This window comes from Macrobrachium nipponense, chromosome 11, assembly GCF_015104395.2.
Source record: "Macrobrachium nipponense isolate FS-2020 chromosome 11, ASM1510439v2, whole genome shotgun sequence".
NCBI lineage: Eukaryota > Metazoa > Arthropoda > Malacostraca > Decapoda > Palaemonidae > Macrobrachium > Macrobrachium nipponense.
Window position 1 is genome coordinate 31,212,973 of NC_061087.1, and position 20,533 is coordinate 31,233,505.

Here is a 20,533-nt window from a genome sequence, read left to right on the forward strand (position 1 = left end):
TATATTGTGTGATTGCTTTTCATTTAATTTTGTATTTATAGAGGTTCCGTTAATCATTTCTATCTATGCTGTGTTTGTAAATATATTATATTATTTTTACTTGTGGTATTAGTTCCCTCATTGTTAATATTTGCACACTGTCTGTTATTTCACTTATCGTGACTTTAACTTTGGAGAACACTAGTTATGATTGATAGCTTTTCCGGAGTCTGAAAGTAGCCCTTTGAGGAGGGTCCTGACAAGCCTCTGTTTTACATCTTCTATTGTGTTGTTTAATCCCCTCTCTTGTACTTTGTATTTCTCGTTGAGTTCCTCCCTTGTTTTCTTAGCCTTTTTTCTGCCATCTCTTTCAGTTTACTCAAGTCAGATCTCATCACCATGATTTGCTTTTCCAGGCGCCTTTTCCAAGGAGGTTGCTGTTGGGTTGGTTGTGCTGGTGGTGTTGGTGTTCGAATTCCCATCAGTTCTGCTACTAATCTTGCTCCTGCATATGTCAAGTTATTTGTTTCTGTGATACTGGTGGTCTGTATTATGCCCAGTATTTTCATTGACCTCACTTGTTTTCTCCCTTAATTTCTTGGTGTTGTAGGCTTTCATGGAGGGGATCTTTGTTCTCTCTGTATCTGGCTCCATCCATTGTCTAATCTTTTCTACCCATTCCGTCCTCTCTGTTACTTCGTCGGTGTTTCTTCGTGTGTCGTTGTTTGATACCTCATCCTCCCTGTCGTCTTTCTGTGGGCATCGTCTCTCAGTTCGTCTTCGTGTAATTCGTTGTCGTGTGACATTTCCCTTTCCAGTTCTTCTCTTTCTGTTGGGGAGAGCCAGTTCTTTTTCTTTATGTTCCTTACTTGGTCTGCCAGCCTCTGCTCTGTTTGGGGGGTGTTATTCCTCTCATTCCAGATGTTGACCAATCTTCTTCTATATCCTCTCTCCGTCGGGTTGCTTCTGATGTAGCATCTCCATATTTCCTTATTTTCTTCTCTTGTCCATTTCTTCCTTTTTGCCTCTGTAGCTCCAATCTCAGGCTGTTGATTATTGTCGTTGTGGTGATCAGTTGCTGGATGACGACCTCCAAGTACCTGACCGTCTTCCCCTTCAATTGGGTTGAATACCTGGTTGCCGGACGAAGCTCCTCTGTTGCCAGAGGTTCCATTTACGTCGTTGTCGTTTAATCCTTCATTTCTTTCCATCATTGCTGAGTTTTTGCTATTTAACCCATAGCTGGACCCTACCCCATCAGGTATAGGTACTCATTTACAGCTGAGTAGACTGAGGAAATTATGGTAAAGATCCTTTCCCAAGGAATCAACGCCGAGGAGAGCGGTCACCCATCCAACGACTGACCAGAGCCAGTGTTGCTTAACTTGACTTAAGTCTATTGACGACCTAACCCACTCCTCCACGGCGCCACATATTATTATTATTATTATTATTATTATTATTAATTATTATTATTATTATTATTATTATTATTATTATTATTATTAGATTATTATTTATTATTATTATTTTATCTTTTTTAATGTTGTATCGTTCTTTTTGTCATTTTTTATTTTTATTTTTAATTATTCTTAATTTTAATTTTTTTGAATTTTCTTTTTATTATTTTTTGTGTTTGATTAAAGGTTCTTTGATATTTATTGTTATTATTTTTATTAGTTTTTTATTATTTTTATTGTTTATTATTTTTATAATAATTTTTTTATTATTTTAATTTTTATTTATAATATTTTCTATTTTTATTTTCTATTTTTGTTTTATTATTTTTATTTCTGTTTTTAATATTATTTCATTATTTTTATTTTAATAGAATTTTTTACTATTCTTATTTTTTTATTTTTAAATTTTATCATTTTTATTTTTAAAATTTAATTTTCAATTCAGTCCTTTTATTTTTATTATTTTCATATTTATTCTTATTCATTTTATAATTATCAATTTAATTTAAAAAATTTTATATTTTTATGTTTAATATTTTCATTTTTATCTTTATGATTTTTCAAAACAAAAACAATAAAAATAAAAACAAAATAATAAAAAATATATAAAATAAAAATAAAAAGAATAAAGTAATACTAATAATTTTTTAAATAAATATAATAAGAATAGAATAAAATTATAGCAAATAGAAATAATAGTAAAAGAATAATAATAGTAAAATAAAAATAATAATAAAAATTATGATAAAATAATAAAATTACTAGCAGACAATAAAATAAAATAATAACAATAAAATAAAAATAATGATAATATAAATGAAAATAAAAATAGAAATTAAAACAAAAGATATAAAATAAAATAAAATGATGATATAAAAATATAATAAAATTTAAATAAAAATAATAAAAATATCAATAAAATCTAAAATCTAAAATAAAAATAATATAAATCAAAATAAACAAAAATGATGAAAAATAAAATAATTAAAAAACAGTAAAAAAAATTGATAATAAAATATATGAAAATAATATTATAAATATTAGATAAAAAAAAACTATACATGTGACTAGTAAAAATATAATAAAAATGAAAATGATAAAATATAATAAAAATGAAATTAAAAACAATAAAAATAAAAATCTAAAGAAAAATAACAAAAATGAAAAATAATGAACTATATTGATAATAAAAAATTAAGTATAATAGAAATATATAAAATTAAAAATAAAATAAAAGAAAGAAAAAATAGTAAAAAAATAAAGAAGAATTTTAAATGAATTTGTAATTAAAAATTTATCATCAAAAAGAGGGAAAAACTCTCTAAAAGGTTTTACTAAAGTTGAAATGTTTTTCAAAACTTTTATTGTTACATTTATTATCCTACTTTTGTGTGATTTTTTTTATATGATTTCTAGAACAAAAGTTAACTCATCAAAAGAGGCAAAAAACCAAAAATACTGTATTTAAATCGAAATATTTAAAATCTTTTCTTTTTCATTTTTTGTACTTTTTTAGGCGATTTTTATAGTGATTTTTTAAACAAAAACAGCCAAAATAAAAGAGGAAAAACTTAAAAATAATGTGCAAAAATAGATGTTTTTTTTAAATTTTTATATTACATTCACTGTATTATTTTAGGCGATTTTTGAAATAATTTTTGAAATAAAAATCAGTCATCAAAAAAGGGCACAACTATAAAAAAAATATTGTCTTCAAATTAAATTGTTTTTAAACTGCATTTAATTTCAAAGTCTTGTCCTATTTTTAGCATATTTTCTATATAAATTTTTAAACAAAAATCAGTCATCAAAAAGAGGGAAAAAACTCTAAAAAATATTGTACTAAAATTTATATATTTTTGAACGTTTTATGTAACACTCATTGTCATATTTTCAGGCGATTATTCAAATGATTTTTGAAATAAAAATCAGTCATAAAAATAAGGGAAATGTGCCAAAAATATTATATTGAATTATTGAATATAAATTTATCTTCTTTAAGTGATTTGAAACAAAAACCAGTCATCAAAACAAGGGCAAAAATACCGCAAGTTTTGCATTTAAATGGAAATATTTTTTCATCTTTTTTCTGTTTAATTTTTTTTAAGCGATTTTTTATAATAATTTCTGAAATTAAAAACGGCCATCTAAAAGAGGACAAATCTCTAGAAATAATTGTGCAGAAAATGGAAATATTTGTTGAAGCTTTTTATTTTATATTTTGTGTCATATTTCTAGGCTTTTAAAAATGATTTGGAAATAAAAATCAGTATTTCTCACTGAATGACATCATCGCTTTAATTTTACCACTTTACGGCATACCAACCCAAAAACAACTATTACAGTGTTTCCCCACTACACAGCAACACTTATAAATACTTATAAGTTATGTACTACTCCCCAAGCCCCCCATCCCACCCCTGAAACACGAAGTGTATGAAACCCAAAAAGTGTCTAACGAGGAATAGTAGTAGTCAGCATGACACATTATCTTTGTCACGTTCCTCCTCGGGCAACGTCGGAAATGTTAGCAACTTTTTGTTTTTTTTTTTGTTTTGTTTTGTTTTGTTTATAAACCTGCATCGGGATTGTCCTATCCGGTGGGGGAGGAAACGATTGTTGTTTGTCGTTTTCCTCTTTAGATAAAGATTTGTTAGGTTCTTCTTCTTGATAAGAGCTGCAGGATCAGGCGGTTTCATAGCTTTATACAAACAGAATCTGGTGTCTTGTTTACATATCGCCCAGTGAATATGAGACTACAATTTTCTTTTTGTTTTCCCAGTGAGATGAAATTTAAGACAACTTAAATAAAAGTAGAAATTATGAAATAAAATGTGAGACAACTTAAACAGACGTAGAAATAATGCAATGCACAGTAAATTTCATGATAAAAATTTAAGAAGGAAAGTTGTCAATAGAGGAAAAGAGGTTTCTGACAACCCTTTTGGTAAACATTGACGATGATCATCATCAATTATAATGTCATAAGTAAGGATGAAAATCACTTTCATAAAGAATTGAAGCTGCAAATGTAATAGTCAGCACCAGTGTTATAACGATGCCTTATTTTATAGAGTAGAGTAAACTGGCAACGTATCCTGGACCTTGGCTAATGTACTGAACCATTTAATTTTACATGAGGATTTAATTACCACTGCATTATACAATTTCTCACTTTTATCGTTGTTATACATATAGTCATTCATTTAGGGCAATATCAACTGACAACGATTTTTGCTAAGGTCTTACGTTATACGAATTACAGTTATGAAATCATGAAAGCCCGTTCCTTTCAAAAGTTTATGTCACCGTAGTTGTAGAATAACCAAATTGATTATAAAGGCACATTCATCATTTTCATATGCAAAAATTGCAATGTGTGTTACAAAGCTGTAAAGTGCATCGCTGAGAAATAATTTGCTACCAAATGGCAGTATGCATGTATGCATATATTTCACAAAGTTTCAAGAAAATATACCATCAAAACTAGCAAATTAAGAATACTCTCTAGTATTATGAAAAAGAATAAATGTAGATGTCGTTGAGGACCAGATTGAAAATAATTTTGGATAGGTAACTGAAGTTGGCTGGAGCAGAAGCCAGCCAGTTCGTGCGGTCAAGATCTAGCTTATATTCTAGGTCTTGGTTTGCACATGAATCAACGGTCAGCGTTATGCATCTAATAAATATCCAAACGCATCCACAAATTAAAAATGATAAAACTAATTATTTATTTTTATGGATATTTGTGTGTGAGACTTATAAAATAGAATGTAAAAGGCATGGAAATTTTTACGTGTGAATTCCACACTCCACACCTAATCACAATGTGGACAAGATAAGCCGTATTAGCTACGTCATTTCCACACTTCGGCAACCCAGATTTAATTTGGCTCTGATCCCTACCGGATCAGTGATACAACCTTTTATAAACTCAGTGGCTCTTGTTCTGGGAGGACTTCTTGTCCGCGCACATCACTGTATTGAAGGCCAGAAAGAAGGTTCTACAGATTGCTCAAGATGCTACCACTGCCAGGATGGACGCCCACGATGACCTGTTCTACGCCATGGAGATTATCTCTCTCTTAAAGGAGGACTGGACGGATTCTCAGGAGGAGAACCTTTTCCTCCTTGATGAAACTGAAGACGCGAATTAACTCTGAGCAGAACAAACCAAGATTTGCTGGACCAGTTGATGGAAGAAAAGCGTAACGTTGAAACGCTAGGTAAAGATCGCAACTCTGCTGTAGAGGAGAATGAACGCCTGAAGAAGAAGCTCACAGAGTTGGAGGAGTCATTACTCCAGAAGGAAAAGGAAATAGAAAGTCTGAACGAGCACCTCGCAGGTAAAGAGAGAGAATGTGAGGAGAAGCGAGAAAAAGAAGAGCCGCAGAAACAATCTGAGGACAACGATTTCTACTGTGGGTACCTCGCAAGAAATCGTGATCAAGTGAAAAGCCCCGGTCGTGAGATGCAGGAGACTCGAGGTCTGCAGAAGGAGGTCCATATCATGGAAGACAGAGTTCAGTCACTTCCAAAGGAGAACGAAGAAGACAAGCCTAAGAATGAAGCTTTGGCTGAAGAGGCCAAGGCGAAAGGAAACATGTTCTACAAACTTGGACGCCTGGAAGAAGCTTGTGAATGTTTCTTCAGAGTACTGGATCTGGCCGACGACAAAGCAGACTGAGATTGGGATTGTGTCTCTTGTTGCTTGGCAGACAAAGCGAAGCTATGGTCCAGCTTGAGGAATTAGATGGTCGAGATGATTTGGTTGCAGCCATCAAAGCCCTGCAAAGAATGCAATGTCACGGCTGCCCCTACTACATCCTGGGAATTGCAGAAAAGGCTAATTTGAAGGACAAAGAGTGGGCCACAGGAAGCGTGCGCTCAAGTTCGACACTGAAATAGAATTCGGCTGAAGTCTGAGGAGGGGTTTTCCCTGGAGTCGTCTTAGAAAGACGCAAGATACAGTGATGGATTAAAAAATGAACTGTGCACCCAACGCTATAAGATTCACTGGATCCAAAGACTCCAGATGCAAGCTCCGAGATCCTTAGAATCCATCTTTGAAGCCTTCAGAGCTCGAATGCGTCTGATTTGAAATCCAAGGTAAAGGGAAGCTCAGAAAAGAATAACAGCGGAGAACGACGATGCGACAGCCCTAAGAGCTCTTCCAGAGAGATGCAAACTGGACTCCTGAGGACCAGATGTGAACAGATGGAATCCTGGATTGTGGAAGACAAGGGAGGATCTCGAAGAGAGACCATGAGATTTACGAAAGAACAGACAGCTGTCACGAAGGAGGAATAGATGGAGAAGTTAACAACAAGAAGAAAGAAAGGAAGAGCTAATAGATACAGAATGAATGGCTAAAGGAAAGCCACAGAAGTACGGAAGCTCCAGACGCATTTGGAGAGAAATGAGCAGAGAAATTGAGGCCCCCGAAGATAATCTCATCAATAAGACACCATGAAGAACGCGAACATCAGCCCAACCATCACCTGCAAGACGAAAAGCAAACCAATCATTAGGCCAGCGGAGAATGAAGATTCAGAAACAGTAAAATCTTTCCAAACAGAAGCAAGCTGGAGACCTGATTTAGTATGTCAGACGATAATGAAAAGGATCTAAGGAAAATAAAGGATATGGCAGAAAGGTTGATGAACTAGGAACCATATACGTCATACTGGAAGAAGAAAAGGAAATGACAGCAAGCTTTTTGGCATACCCTGTGCCAGGTAAGTATGCTTCTAATTACATCTAGAAGCAATCAATTTGGTGTACCCTGTGCCAGGAAAGTATGCTTCTAATTACAACTAGAAGCAATAAGTATGGGCATAATTTGTGTATCTGTGCAGGTAGTATACTTCTAATTACAACTAGATACAATCTATTTAGTGTATCCTGTGCCAGGTAAGTGGGCTTTCTAATTACATCTAGAAACAATCAATTTGGTGTAACCCTGTGCCAGGTAAGTATGCTTCTAATTGCAACTTGATTCAATCTATTTGGTGTACCCTGTACCAGGTAAGTGGGCTTCTAATTACATCTAGAAACAATCAATTTGGTGTACCCTGTGCCAGGTAAGTATGCTTCTAATTGCAACTTGATTCAATCTATTTGGTGTAAAACCCCTGGGTACCAGGTAATTGGGGGCTTCTAATTACATCTAGAAACAATCAATTTGGTGTACCTATGCCAGGTAATAGGCTTCAATTACATCTAGCAATTCTATTTGGTGTACCCCATGCCAGGTAGTAGGCCTTCTCATTACTCTAGAAACAATCAATTTTGGTGTACCCTATGCAGGTAGTAGGCTTCTAATTACATCTAGAGCGGAATCTATTTGTGTACCCTATGCCCAGGTAAGTGAGGCTTTCTAATTACATCTAGAGCCAATCTATTTTGGTGTCCCTATGCCAGGTAAGTAGGCTTCTAATTGCTCTAGAGGCCATCTATTTGTGTACCCTATGGCCCGGTAAGTAGGCCCCCCCCCCCCCCCCCCCTTTTTAATTACATCTAGAGGCAATCTATTTGGTGTACCCCTATGCCAGGTAAGTAGGCTTCCTAATTACCAGACATCTAGAGCCAATCTATTTGTGTAGCCCTATGCCAGGTAAGTATGGTCTTCTAATTTACATCTGAAAGCCAATCTATTTTGGTGTACCCTATTCCAGGTAAGTGGGCTTCTAATTACTCTAGAGGCCAATCCTAATTTGGTGGTACCCTTATGCCATGTAAGTTTAGGCTTCTATTGCATCTAGAGCCAACTATTGGGTTGTACCCTATTCCAGGTAAGTAGGGCTTCTAATTACATCTAGAAATCCAATCTAATTTGGTTTGTACCCTATTACCAGGTAAGGTAGGCTTCTAATTACATCTAGAAAAGGCAAATCTTATTTGGTGTAACCCTATAGCCAGGTAAGTATGGCTTTCTATTACATCTAGCAATCTAATTTTGTGTTAGCCCTAAATCCAGGTTCAAGTGGGGGCTTCTAATTAACTCTAGAAACAATCATTTGGTGTACCGCCCCTATACCAGGTAACGTATTTCTTCTAATTACATTCTAATTAAACAATCTATTGTGGTGTACCCTAAAGTGCCAGGGTAGTAGGCTTCTAATTTGGCAACTTGTTCAATCCCTATTTGTGTAACCCTATGCCAGGTAAGTGGCTTCTATTACATTCTTAGAAACAATCAATTTGGTGTTACCCTGTACCATCTAAGTAAATTCTTCTAAATTACATCTTAGGAAACAATCTATTTGGTGTTACCCTATGCCAGGTAAGTATGGCTTCTAATTACATCTAGAGCCAATCATATTTGGATGTAACCCTATGCCAGGTAAGTGGGCTTCTAATTACATCTAGAAACAATTCAATTTGGTGTACCTGATTGCCAGTAAGTAGGCTTCCTAATTACATCTAGAAGCAATCTATTTTGGCTGTACCCTGCGTCCAGGTAAGTATGCTTCTAATTACATTCTTAGAAGCCAATCTATTTGGTGTACCCTATTGCCCAGGATAAGTATGCTTCTAATTTACATCTAGAAGCAATCTAGTTGGTTTTGGGTTACCCTGTGCCCAGGTAAGTAGGCTTTCTAATTCACAATATAGAAGCAATGCTATTTGGGTGTTACCCTGCGCCAGGTAAGTAGGCTTCTAATTTACCATCTAGAGCCAATCTATTTGGGTTTACCCTATTGCCAGGTAAGTAATGCTTTCTAATTACATCTAGAACAATCAATATGCTGTACCCTATTGCCAGGTAAGTAGGCTTGCTAAATTACATCTAGAAACAATGCATTTGGTGTACCCACCCTGTGCCAGGTACAGGTTACTGCTTCTAATTACATATAGAGCCAATCTATTTGGTGTACTCCTAATGCCAGGTAAGTGGGCTTTCTATCTACATCTAGAAAAATTCAATTTGGTGTCCCTATGCCAGGTAAAGTAGGCCTTTTAATTACACAATCTAGAGCCAATTATTTGGGTACCCCATGCCAGGTTTAGGTATGCTTCTAATACCTCCCTTAGAAGGCAATCTATTTGGTGTACCCTGGTGCCAGGTAAGTAGGCTTCTAATTACATCTAGAAAGCAATCTATTTGGTTTGTACCCTGCGCCAGGTAAGTATGGCTTCCTAGAATTACATCTAGAGGCCCAATCTTATTTGGTTATTTAACCCTATTGCCAGGTAAAGTATGCTTCTTAATTACCATCTTAGAAACAATTCAATATGGCTGGTTTACCCTGTATGCCAGGTAAGTAGGCTTCCAAAATTGACATCTAGAAACAAATCAATAATTTGGTTGTACCCTGTGGCCAGGTAATAATATGCTTCTAACTTACAGATATGGAGCCAATCTTATTTGGTGTTACCCATATTACCAGGTAAGTGGGCTTCTAATTACCATCTAGAAAACCAATTCAAATGTGGTGTACCCTATGCCAGGTAAGTAGGCTTCTTAATTAACAAATTACATTAGAAGCCAATCTATTTGGTTGGTACCCTGCGCCAGGTAAGTAGGCTTCTAAATTACAAATCTATAAACAATCAATTTGGTGTACCTTTTTTTATGCCAGGTAAGTAGGCTTCTCAATTAACATCTAGAAACAATCAATTTGGTTGGGTACCCTATGCCAGGTAAGTAGGCTTCTTAATTAACAATCTTCAGAAGGCAATCTATTTGAGGTATGTACCCTGCGCCAGAGGTAAGTATGGCTTTCCAAGACATCTAGAGCCAAAATCTATTTGGTTTGGTGTACCTGTGACAGGTAAAGTATGCTTCTAATTACATCTAGAGCCAATCTATTTGGTGCTACACCCTACGACCAGGTAAGTAGGCTTCTAATTACATCTAGAAAACAATCCAAGGTTGGTGTACCTGTTGCCAGGTAAGTAGGGTTCTAACTTACATCTAGAAACGAATCAATTTGGTGTACCCTATGACCAGCGGTAAGGATAGGATTCTAATTACATCTAGAAGCAATCTATTTGGTGTACCTGCGGCCAGGCCAGGAAGTAGGCTTACTAATTTACATCTAGAAAACAATCAATTTGGTTGTATACCCTATATCAAGGGTAAGTAGGCTTCTAACTTACATACTAGTGAACCAAAATTCAATTTGGTGTTACCCTATTGCCAGGGTAAAGGTAGGCTTCTAATTGACATCTTAGAACGCTAAATCTTATTTGGTCGTACCACCCTTGGCGCCATGGTAAGTATGCTTCTAATTAACTACAATAGAAGCAATCTATTTGGTGTACCCTATGCCAGGGAAGTAGGCTTCTAATTACATCTAGAGCCAATCTATTTGGTTTGGGTACCCTAGTGGCCAGGTGAAGTAGGCCTTCTAATTACATTAGAGGCCAATATATTTGGTGGGTAACCTGTGCCAGGTAAGTAGGCTTCTAATTACATCTAGAGGCCAATCCTATTGGTTTGGGGTACCTTCTGGCCAGGTCAAGTAGCGGCTTTAATTACATCTAGAGCCAATTATTTATTTTGGTTACCCTATGCCAGGTAAGGTAGGCTTCTAATTAACAATCTAGAGCCAATCTCTATTTCGGTTGTACCATATGCCAGGTAAGTAGGCTTCTAATTACATCTAGAGCCAATCTATTTTGGTTTACCCCTCTGCCAGTAAGGTAGGCGTTCTAATACATCTTAGAGCCAATCTATTTGTTTGGTTGTACCTTGTGCAGGTAAGTTAGCCTTCTAATTACATCTAGAGCCTAATCTATTTTGGTTTGGTTACCCTGTGCCGCTCCAAGGTAAGTATGGCTTACAATTAACATCTAGAGGCCAAATCATCATTTGGTGTACCCTGTGCCAGGTAAAGTAGGCTTCTAATTTACATCTAGAGCCAATCCTAAGTTATGTACCCTGTGTCAGGTAAGTAGGCTTCTAATTGCATCTAGAAACAATCAATTTGGTGTACCCTATGCCAGGTAAGTAGGCTTCTAATTACATCTAGAGCCAATCTATTTGGTGTACCCTGTGCCAGGTAAGTAGGCTTCTAATTACATCTAGAGCCAATCTATTTGGTGTACCCTGTGCCAGGTAAGTAGGCTTCTAATTACATCTAGATACAATCTATTTGGTGTACCCTGCGAAAGGTAAGTAGGCTTCTAATTACATCTAGAAGCAATCTATTTGGTGTACCCTGTGCCAGGTAAGTATGCTTCTAATTACATCTAGAGCCAATCTATTTGGTGTACCCTATGCCAGGTAAGTATGCTTCTAATTACATCTAGAGCCAATCTATTTGGTGTACCCTATGCCAGGTAAGTAGGCTTCTAATTACATCTAGAGCCAATCTATTTGGTGTACCCTATGCCAGGTAAGTAGGCTTCTAATTACATCTAGAGCCAATCTATTTGGTGTACCCTATGCCAGGTAAGTATGCTTCTAATTACATCTAGAGCCAACAATCTAGGTGTACCCTATGCCAGAGTAAGTGACTTCTAATACAATACTAGAAGCAATCTATTTGGTGTCCCCGGCGCCAGGTAGTATGCTGCTAATTACATCTAGCATCCCTATGGTGTACCCTGAGCAGTATGATCCTTCTAAAATTACATCTAGAGCATCCCGATTTGGTGTACCCTATGCCAGGTAAGTATCTTCTTAATACCAATCTAGCCATCCTATGTAGTTATGGCCGTTCTTATAACATCCCTAAGAGCATCTAATCGTGTACCCTGCGCAGTAACTATGCTCTAATACATCTAGAGCCAATCTATTTGGTGATAACCCTATGCAGGGTAAGTAAGCTTCTAATTACATCTAGAGCCAATTATTTGTGTACCTATGCAGGTAAGTATGCTTCCTAATTACATCTAGAGCCATCTATTTGGTGTACCTATGCAGGTAAGTTGCTTCCTATTACATCTAGAGTCAATCTATTTGTGTACCCCCTGTGCCAGGTAAGTATTCTTCTAATTAATCTAGAAACAATCTATTTAGTGTACCCTCTGGCAGGTAAGTATGCTTCTAATTACATCTAGAAACAATCTATTTAGTGTACCCTGTGCCAGGTAAGTATGCTTCTAATTACATCTAGAAGCAATCTATTTAGTGTACCCTGTGCCTGGTAAGTATGCTTCTAATTACATCTAAAAGCAATCTATTTAGTGTACCCTGTGCTAGGTAAGTATGCTTCTAATTACATCTAGAAGCAATCTATTTAGTGTACCCTGTGCCTGGTAAGTATGCTTCTAATTACATCTAGATGCAATCTATTTAGTGTACCCTGTGCTAGGTAAGTATGCTTCTAATTACAACTAGATGCAATCTATTTAGTGTACCCTGTCCCAGGTAAGTATGCTTCTAATTACAACTAGATGCAATCTATTTAGTGTACCCTGTGCTAGGTAAGTATGCTTCTAATTACATCTATAGAAGCAATTAATAATAAGAACAATAATAATAATAAAATTAAAAATAATAAAAAAATAAATTGAGACTAGTAAAAATAAATTAAAAAAGAGAAGATAATGAAAATAATGATAATAAAAATAAATATAATAGAAATAGATAGGAAAATAATAAAAATACATATAAAAATAATAAAATTTTAAGAGTAGAAATAAAAATAATAAACTAATAATAATAAAAATAAAAATGGAAATAACAAACATAAAAATAAAAGAAATATAATAAAAACAATATATTTTTAACATAAATAAAAATAAAAATAATAAAACAATCATAACGAAAATATAAAAATACTAATAAAATATGAATTAAAATAAAGTTAATAAAAACGTAAATAAAAATAATAAACTTAAAACAAGATAACGATGATAGAATAATAATAAAACGAAAAACTAAGTAAAAAATAAAAGTAAAAACATTAAAATAAAAATATAAAAAAATATAAATTAAAACAGTAATAAAAAAACAATACTGACAAAAAATAAGAACATATAAAAATGATTCAGTAAAAATAACAAAAATAAAAAATAATAAGAATAAAAATATGGATAATAAAAGTAAAAAGAATAATAATAATAAGAAAATAATAAAGAATAAAGATAATAATAATTTAATAATAATAATAAAACAAAACAAAAATAATAATAACAATAATAATAATGCATCAAGGAAATAGATACCCTAATCCAGACTGTAAGGAATGTATCTGGGGACATCAGGATGGAGTTTGGAATAGAAAAATGTGCCTTAGTCAACATACAAAAGGGCAAAGTAACAAGGACTGAAGGGATAAAGCTACCAGATGGGAGCAACATCAAACACATAGATGAGAAAGGATACAAATATCTGGGAATAATGGAAGGAGGGGATATAAAACACCAAGAGATGAAGAACACGATCAGGAAAGAATATTTGCAGAGACTCAAGGCGATACTCAAGTCAAAACTCAACGCCGGAAATATGACAAAAGCCATAAACACATGGGCATTACCAGTAATCAGATATAGCGTAGGAATAGTGGAATGGACGAAGGCAGAACTCCCCAGCATAGACCAGAAAACTAGGAAACATATGACAATACACAAAGCATTACACCCAAGAGCGAACATGGACAGACTATACATAACACGAAGGAAAGGAGGGAGAGGACTACTAAGCATAGAGGACTGCGTCAACATCGAGAACAGAGCACTGGGGCAATATCTGAAAACCAGTGAAGACTAGTGGCTCAAGAGCGCATGGGAAGAAGGACTGATAAAAGTAGACGAAGACCCATAAAATATACAGAGACAGGAGAATGACAAACAGAACAGAGGAATGGCACAACAAACCAATGCACGGACAGTAAATGAGACAGACTAAAGAACTAGCCAGTGATGAAACATGGCAATGGCTACAGGGGGAGAGCTAAAGAAGGAAACTGAAGGAATGATAACAGCGGCACAAGATCAGGCCCTAAGAACGAAAGATGGAAATAACATCTCTCCCATATGTAGGAAGTGCAATACGAGAAATGAGACCAAAAACCACATAGCAAGCGAATGCCTGGCACTTGCACAGAACCAGTACAAAAAGAGGCATGATTCAATGGCAAAAGCCCTCCACTGGAGCCTGTGCAAGAAACACCAGCTACCTTGCAGTAATAAGTGCTACGAGCACCAACCTGAGGGAGTGATAGAAAACGATCAGGCAAAGATCCTCTGGGACTATGGTATCAGAACATAGGGTGATACGTGCAAATAGACCAGACGTGACGTTGATTGACAAAATCAAGAAGAAAGTCTCACTCATTGACGTCGCAATACCATGGGACACCAGAGTTGAAGAGAAAGAAAGGGAAAAACTGGATAAGTATCAAGACCTGAAAATAGAAATAAGAAGGATATGGGATATGCCAGTGGAAATTGTAGTACCCATAATCATAGGAACACTAACTACGATCCCAAGATCCCTGAAGAGGAATCTGGAAAAACTAGAGGTTGAAGTAGCTCCAGGGCTCATGCAGAAGAGTGTGATCCTAGAAACGGCGCACATAGTAAGAATGCAACCCGGAATCCCACACCATAAATACCATATATATATATATATATATATATATATATATATATATATATATATATATATATATATATATATAACATCAGGAAAACCATAAATATAAAGGAAGAGGTGTTCAATCAGACGACAGTCATGTACACCTGTTTATTAAGAAACGTTTCATGTTGTCACCAACACATCATCAGTCTGCAATTGAAATTCAGCATTAAAAGAAATTTAAAAATTGCAATAAAAATTAAATAAACTTAAAAATTACAATAGAATTAAAATATACTCAGAACGTTAAAATAGGGAATGAGAAGAAAACTACGTATTCATAAAGAAAGAAAGCTGAGTGACTAAAAACGGTAAGGTCTGCACACAACGTAAACCTCACGCCAGAGAAAGAGGAGATGACGAGGTGATGGAGTTTAAACTAGGTGAAAGGTGCTTAATAAACAATGACCCAAGGGTAGTTAGATGGGTAGTTTGCTTTGTGGTGCCGATTATAGAAAAATGTTTCTTTTCGATAGTAACCGTACAACTCTTAGCATGTATTCTTATATTAGAGAACTCGGGATTAGAGATTCTGGACCCAGTTCTGTAACTTAATTCCAAATGGCTATAATACCGGACTTGTAACAGTCTACGTGAGGAACTAACATAAATACCAAGACATCTTGGGCATTCAAATTTATATATGATATTGGACTTCATGAAATCCTGTAATTTGTCCTTGTAATTAAAAAACCCTCCAATTTTTTGTGGATTCATGGGAATAAGATTAGGTTTCAAAAAACCAAATTCCTTTTCAATAATATTTCTAACTTTTACACGTAAACTGTCTGAATGAATAAATGGGATGGGTGCATACATAGTTAATTTAGGTACATTAAAATTAAGGGTGGGTGCTGACAGATACCTCGCTAGCAATTTGCTAATAATGTTAAAAACCAGCTTTTTGGGAAACGAGTTCTTTACAAAATATTCAAGATGGAAGGAGAGCCAATCAGATGTGTACCGAAGGGCCCTAAAAACCAAAGTAGATATAGCATTAATCTTAAAATTACGGAAACACGAGCTAAAAAATTGTTCCCGAGCCCAGTGAAGGTACTCTTTCTAAAAACACTTGTGTTGAAAAGGTGGATATCTCTAGTTATTTTTATATCCAAGAAGATCAGGGAGTCATCCTTCTCATTTTCCAACGTAAATTTAATGTTAGGATGGGCTTCATTTACATAATCTAAAAAAAGCTGGCATTGCCACGAAAATTTAAATAAGGCAAAAGTATCGTCAACATATCTTCTATAAAAAAAGTGGCTTAAAATTCCCAGGACAATCGTTATGAAAATTCTCCTCCAAATGTTCCATAAAAAAATTGGCAAACAACGGTCCCAAAGGAGAGCCCATGGCAACCCACTCTGCTTGTTGAGTTTGGAATTACTTAACACAAGAACCAGCACTTCGATGATGGGCTGTTATTTTCTCGCCCCGCCCACATTTTTAGATGCTCTTCGGGGGGAACCTATCCTCTTCATTTACATGTTAACGTTCAACTGATGAGGAACCGTTCGGATGTTCGAAAGTCTTTGTTTTATTTTTATAATGAAATATATTTAAATATATAATTGTGGATTTTTTAACAATTTGTTTTCACGAGACTGTGAATTTCTTAACAAACATTATTATTGTTATTATTATTTTTTTTGCTCTATCACAGTCCTCCAATTCGACTGGGTGGTATTTATAGTGTGGGGTTCCGGGTTGCATCCTGCCTCCTTAGGAGTCCATCACTTTTCTTACTATGAGTGCCGTTTCTAGGATCACACTCTTCTGCATGAGTCCTGGAGCTACTTCAGCCTCTAGTTTTTCCAGATTCCTCTTCAAAGATCTTGGGATCGTAGTTAGTGTTCCTATGATTATGGGTACAATTTCCACTGGCATATCCCATATCCTTCTTATTTCTATTTTCAGATCTTGATACTTATCCATTTTTTCCCTTTCTTTCTCTTCAACGCTGGTGTCCCATGGTATTGCGACATCAATGATTGATACTTTCTTCTTGACTATTTGCACGTATCACCCTATCCGTTCTGATACCATAGTCCCAGAGGATCTTTGCCTGATCGTTTTCTATCACTCCTTCAGGTTGGTGCTCGTACCACTTATTACTGCAAGGTAGTTGGTGTTTCTTGCACAGGCACCAGTGGAGGGATTTTGCCACTGAATCATGCCTATTTTTGTACTGGTTCTTGCTATGTGGTTTATGGTTTCATTTTTCGTATTGCACTTCCTACATATGGGAGAGATGTTATTTCCGTCTATCGTTCTTTGAACATATCTGGTTCTTAGGGCCTGATCTTGTGCCGCTGTTATCATTCCTTCAGTTTCCTTCTTTAGCTCTCCCCTCTGTAGCTATTGCCATGTGTCATCGCTGGCTAGTTCTTTAGTCTGTCGCATGTATTGTCCGTGCATTGGTTTGTTGTGCCAGTCCTCTGTTCTGTCTGTCATTCTCCTGTCTCTGTATATTTCTGGGTCTTCGTCTACTTTAACCAATCCTTCTTCCCATGCACTCTTTAGCCACTCGTCTTCACTGGTTTTCAGATATTGCCCCAGTGCTCTGTTCTCGATGTTGACGCAGTCCTCTATACTTAGTAGTCCTCTCCCTCCTTCCTTTCGTGTTATGTATAGTCTGTCCGTATTTGCTCTTGGGTGTAGTGTGTGTGATGTCATATGTTTCCTGGTTTTCTGGATCTATGCTGCGGAGTTCTGCCTTCGTCCATTCCACTATTCCTGCGCTGTATCTGATTACTGGCACTGCCCTTGTGTTTATGGCTTTTATCATATTTCCGGCGTTGAGTTTTTACTTGAGTATCGCCTTGAGTCTCTGCATATATTCTTTCCTGATCGTGTCCTTCATCTATTGGTGTTTTATATCACCTCCTTCCATTATTCCCAGGTATTTGTATCCTGTCTCATTTATGTGTTTGATGTTGCTCCCATCTGGTAGCTTTATCCCTTCAGTTCTCGTTACTTTACCTTTTTGTATGTTGACTAAGGCGCATTTTTCTATTCTAAACTCCATCCTGATGTCCCCAGATACAATCCTTACAGTCTGGATTAGGGTATCTATTTCCTTGATGCTCTTACCATACAGCTTGATGTTGTCCATGAACATCAGATGGTTATCATTATTATTATTAATGAAAGATAAACAGATTAATCGATCTTCATTATATATCAATCCTTCTCTCTTTAACTGGAAAAGAATGGAACACACACTCATATCTATGTACAAGTCGTTTAAAACCGTTTCATTTACAATAAAATCATACTTGCGCACACTTCAGGGAATAAATCGTTTATAAGGCCGAAGGATATATTAGCAAGGCATATTTAAATATTAACCAAAATAGGAAAAAAAAACTATGATTTCTTTAATTGCTAGTTATATATTATCTACAGGTAACGGAAATGAGCAAATACTGTAATGAGAATCATTAGAAAAAAAACCCTTTCTAAAAAATAATTTTTTTTCACAATTGTTGATGATCCTTTATCGTTTTACTTACATTTTATATATATTTAATAAGACTAATCTACTGTAAGTATATGATTGATTTTTAATGATAAACTTGATCTCACTAAACATTTTTCGTCAAGCCTTAAATGAGAGCCATTTTTATGATAGATGCTTCTCATTATTCGAAATAAGATCTGCACATATAATGTCCAAAGCAGGAGAGGAGATGCTTTCATCAAAAGCGCTTAAGTGAAGGAGAATAAAAATGAAATTTTTTTTTTCTTATCGGAAATCAAATTTCGAGGCTGATTAACTCGGCTAAGGCTATTATTCAGTTTTCTCAAACGCCGAGAGTGAAGGCTGCACGATTTATAGTGCTGTATCTAGGGATTTCGTCCAAGAGTTCCTCGCAATTTACTTAGTGTAAAACAAACTCCATTAGACGCTATAGTGCGTTTACTTTTCTAAGATCGATCTGGTGGGGCCAGGTAGAAAAGGCAGAGATGTCATATCTACATTAAATGCTTCCCGCAGATATAATCCTTCTTAGGAGGATTCACTTTAGACCTTGGGAGTCGAGGAAAAGGGTTTGCTTCTTCCCTGTTAACTTTTTTTTTTCCTCATTCCCGATTCTATTTACCTATTCCTTTTTTCTCTTTCTATAATTGCTGATGCGCTGTATGGCCTGTTGGCTCCGGTGTTTGGCCTTCACTATCTTGTTTTGTTTGGTTATTTTTTTAAGAAAAGACATCCACTCATTCCTTCTTTGCAGAACTTTTATTTATCAAAATCATCCAAGTCAGTACAGGACTCGCTTTCTCTTTTCTTTTTTGAAACACTGGAGATTCCACTATCTTTCCCGTCTCTCTTGCGTCCTTGTTAAGTCAACGAATAGGCCTTTCTGACACTTTCGTTGCTTCCAAGGTTCTTCCAAGGTCCTTTAAATATACTTATATATATAAAGGACCTTGGTTGCTTCAGATGTTCTCTGGATAGCCTTCGAAACATCAGTTACTGGACCTTCATGTTGTTTTTATAAAATGAAGCATTTCAGGATATTGTAGCATCGCCATGTTGAATTGACACAATTCAAGATGGCGTTGATTATAGATTATTTCCTTGGCCTCAGGTGATGGGTGAAGGGGTTTGCGGGTGTCACTTGCCCTGTCCATCCATACTTATCACAGTGGGTGATCGAGAGCGAATATCTTTTAATGATATTGACCATGACCTTTTAAATCCGCTTAAAAATCATAGGTCCCCAAAACTCAGATCTGGCATCGCCGGGGAAAAAATATGCCATATCTTCATTTTCATGAGTGAAACTGGGGTTTTAAGGAAGAATATACGAAATAAGATATATTCAAAATATCTGATGGAAACAAAGAACTACAGTTCAAGAAATGAAAACTATTTCAATAGACTCCATGAAGCTAATATGATTACCATAACATGAAATTTGGCAACGTATGATATCTGTGCGAGCCACGCCACAGCGATCTTAGAAAAGTAAACGCACTATAGGTGAGGGATTAGTAGGTTCTATACCTTGTGGAAACCCAGAGACTTCTATGCTCATGCGTACATGAATTGACTTATTTGGAGGAATTTTTTGCATAGTTTCAGGATGATCGGAGTATGACTTGGTTCTTATTTTTTTACGAACTCCAGTTACAGGAAATCACATACTTGTGACTAAATTTCAGAACCTACATAAATACATCATGTGTAGAACTGTCATTCTTTGTCTTTTTGAATTCGTCAAATTTTCTCAATAATTCAACGAACTTACTTGGAGAGTTAAACTTCATCATTGCCTTTACACCATTCGTTCAGCAACGCTTATGAAATTAGTCTCTGACGGATAAATAATGAAAGGCCAAGCACTGGGACCTATTGGGTCATTCAGCGCTAGAATGAAAATTAAGACCAAGAAGGTTTTGCTGGTGCAACAGAAGGAAACCCTTGAACTTGCACTAAGAAGGGGAGGGTTGAGGGAAGTACGATGGAAGAAAGGAAATACAAACGGAGGTACAGTAAAATGAAAGATAAGGGGTGTTGCAGCTAGGGGTTTAAGGGACGGATATAACT

General features: G+C 35.6%; 1 protein-coding gene across 1 annotated transcript; it reads left to right on the plus strand.

Annotated features, from left to right (window-relative positions):
- The first annotated feature begins 5,634 nt into the window (after window positions 1–5,634).
- Window positions 5,635–6,126, plus strand: LOC135208430 (uncharacterized). The gene has a single exon (XM_064240590.1). It carries the CDS (start codon window positions 5,635–5,637, stop codon window positions 6,124–6,126), a length of 492 nt encoding a protein of 163 aa, XP_064096660.1.
- The last annotated feature ends 14,407 nt before the right edge of the window (window positions 6,127–20,533 follow it).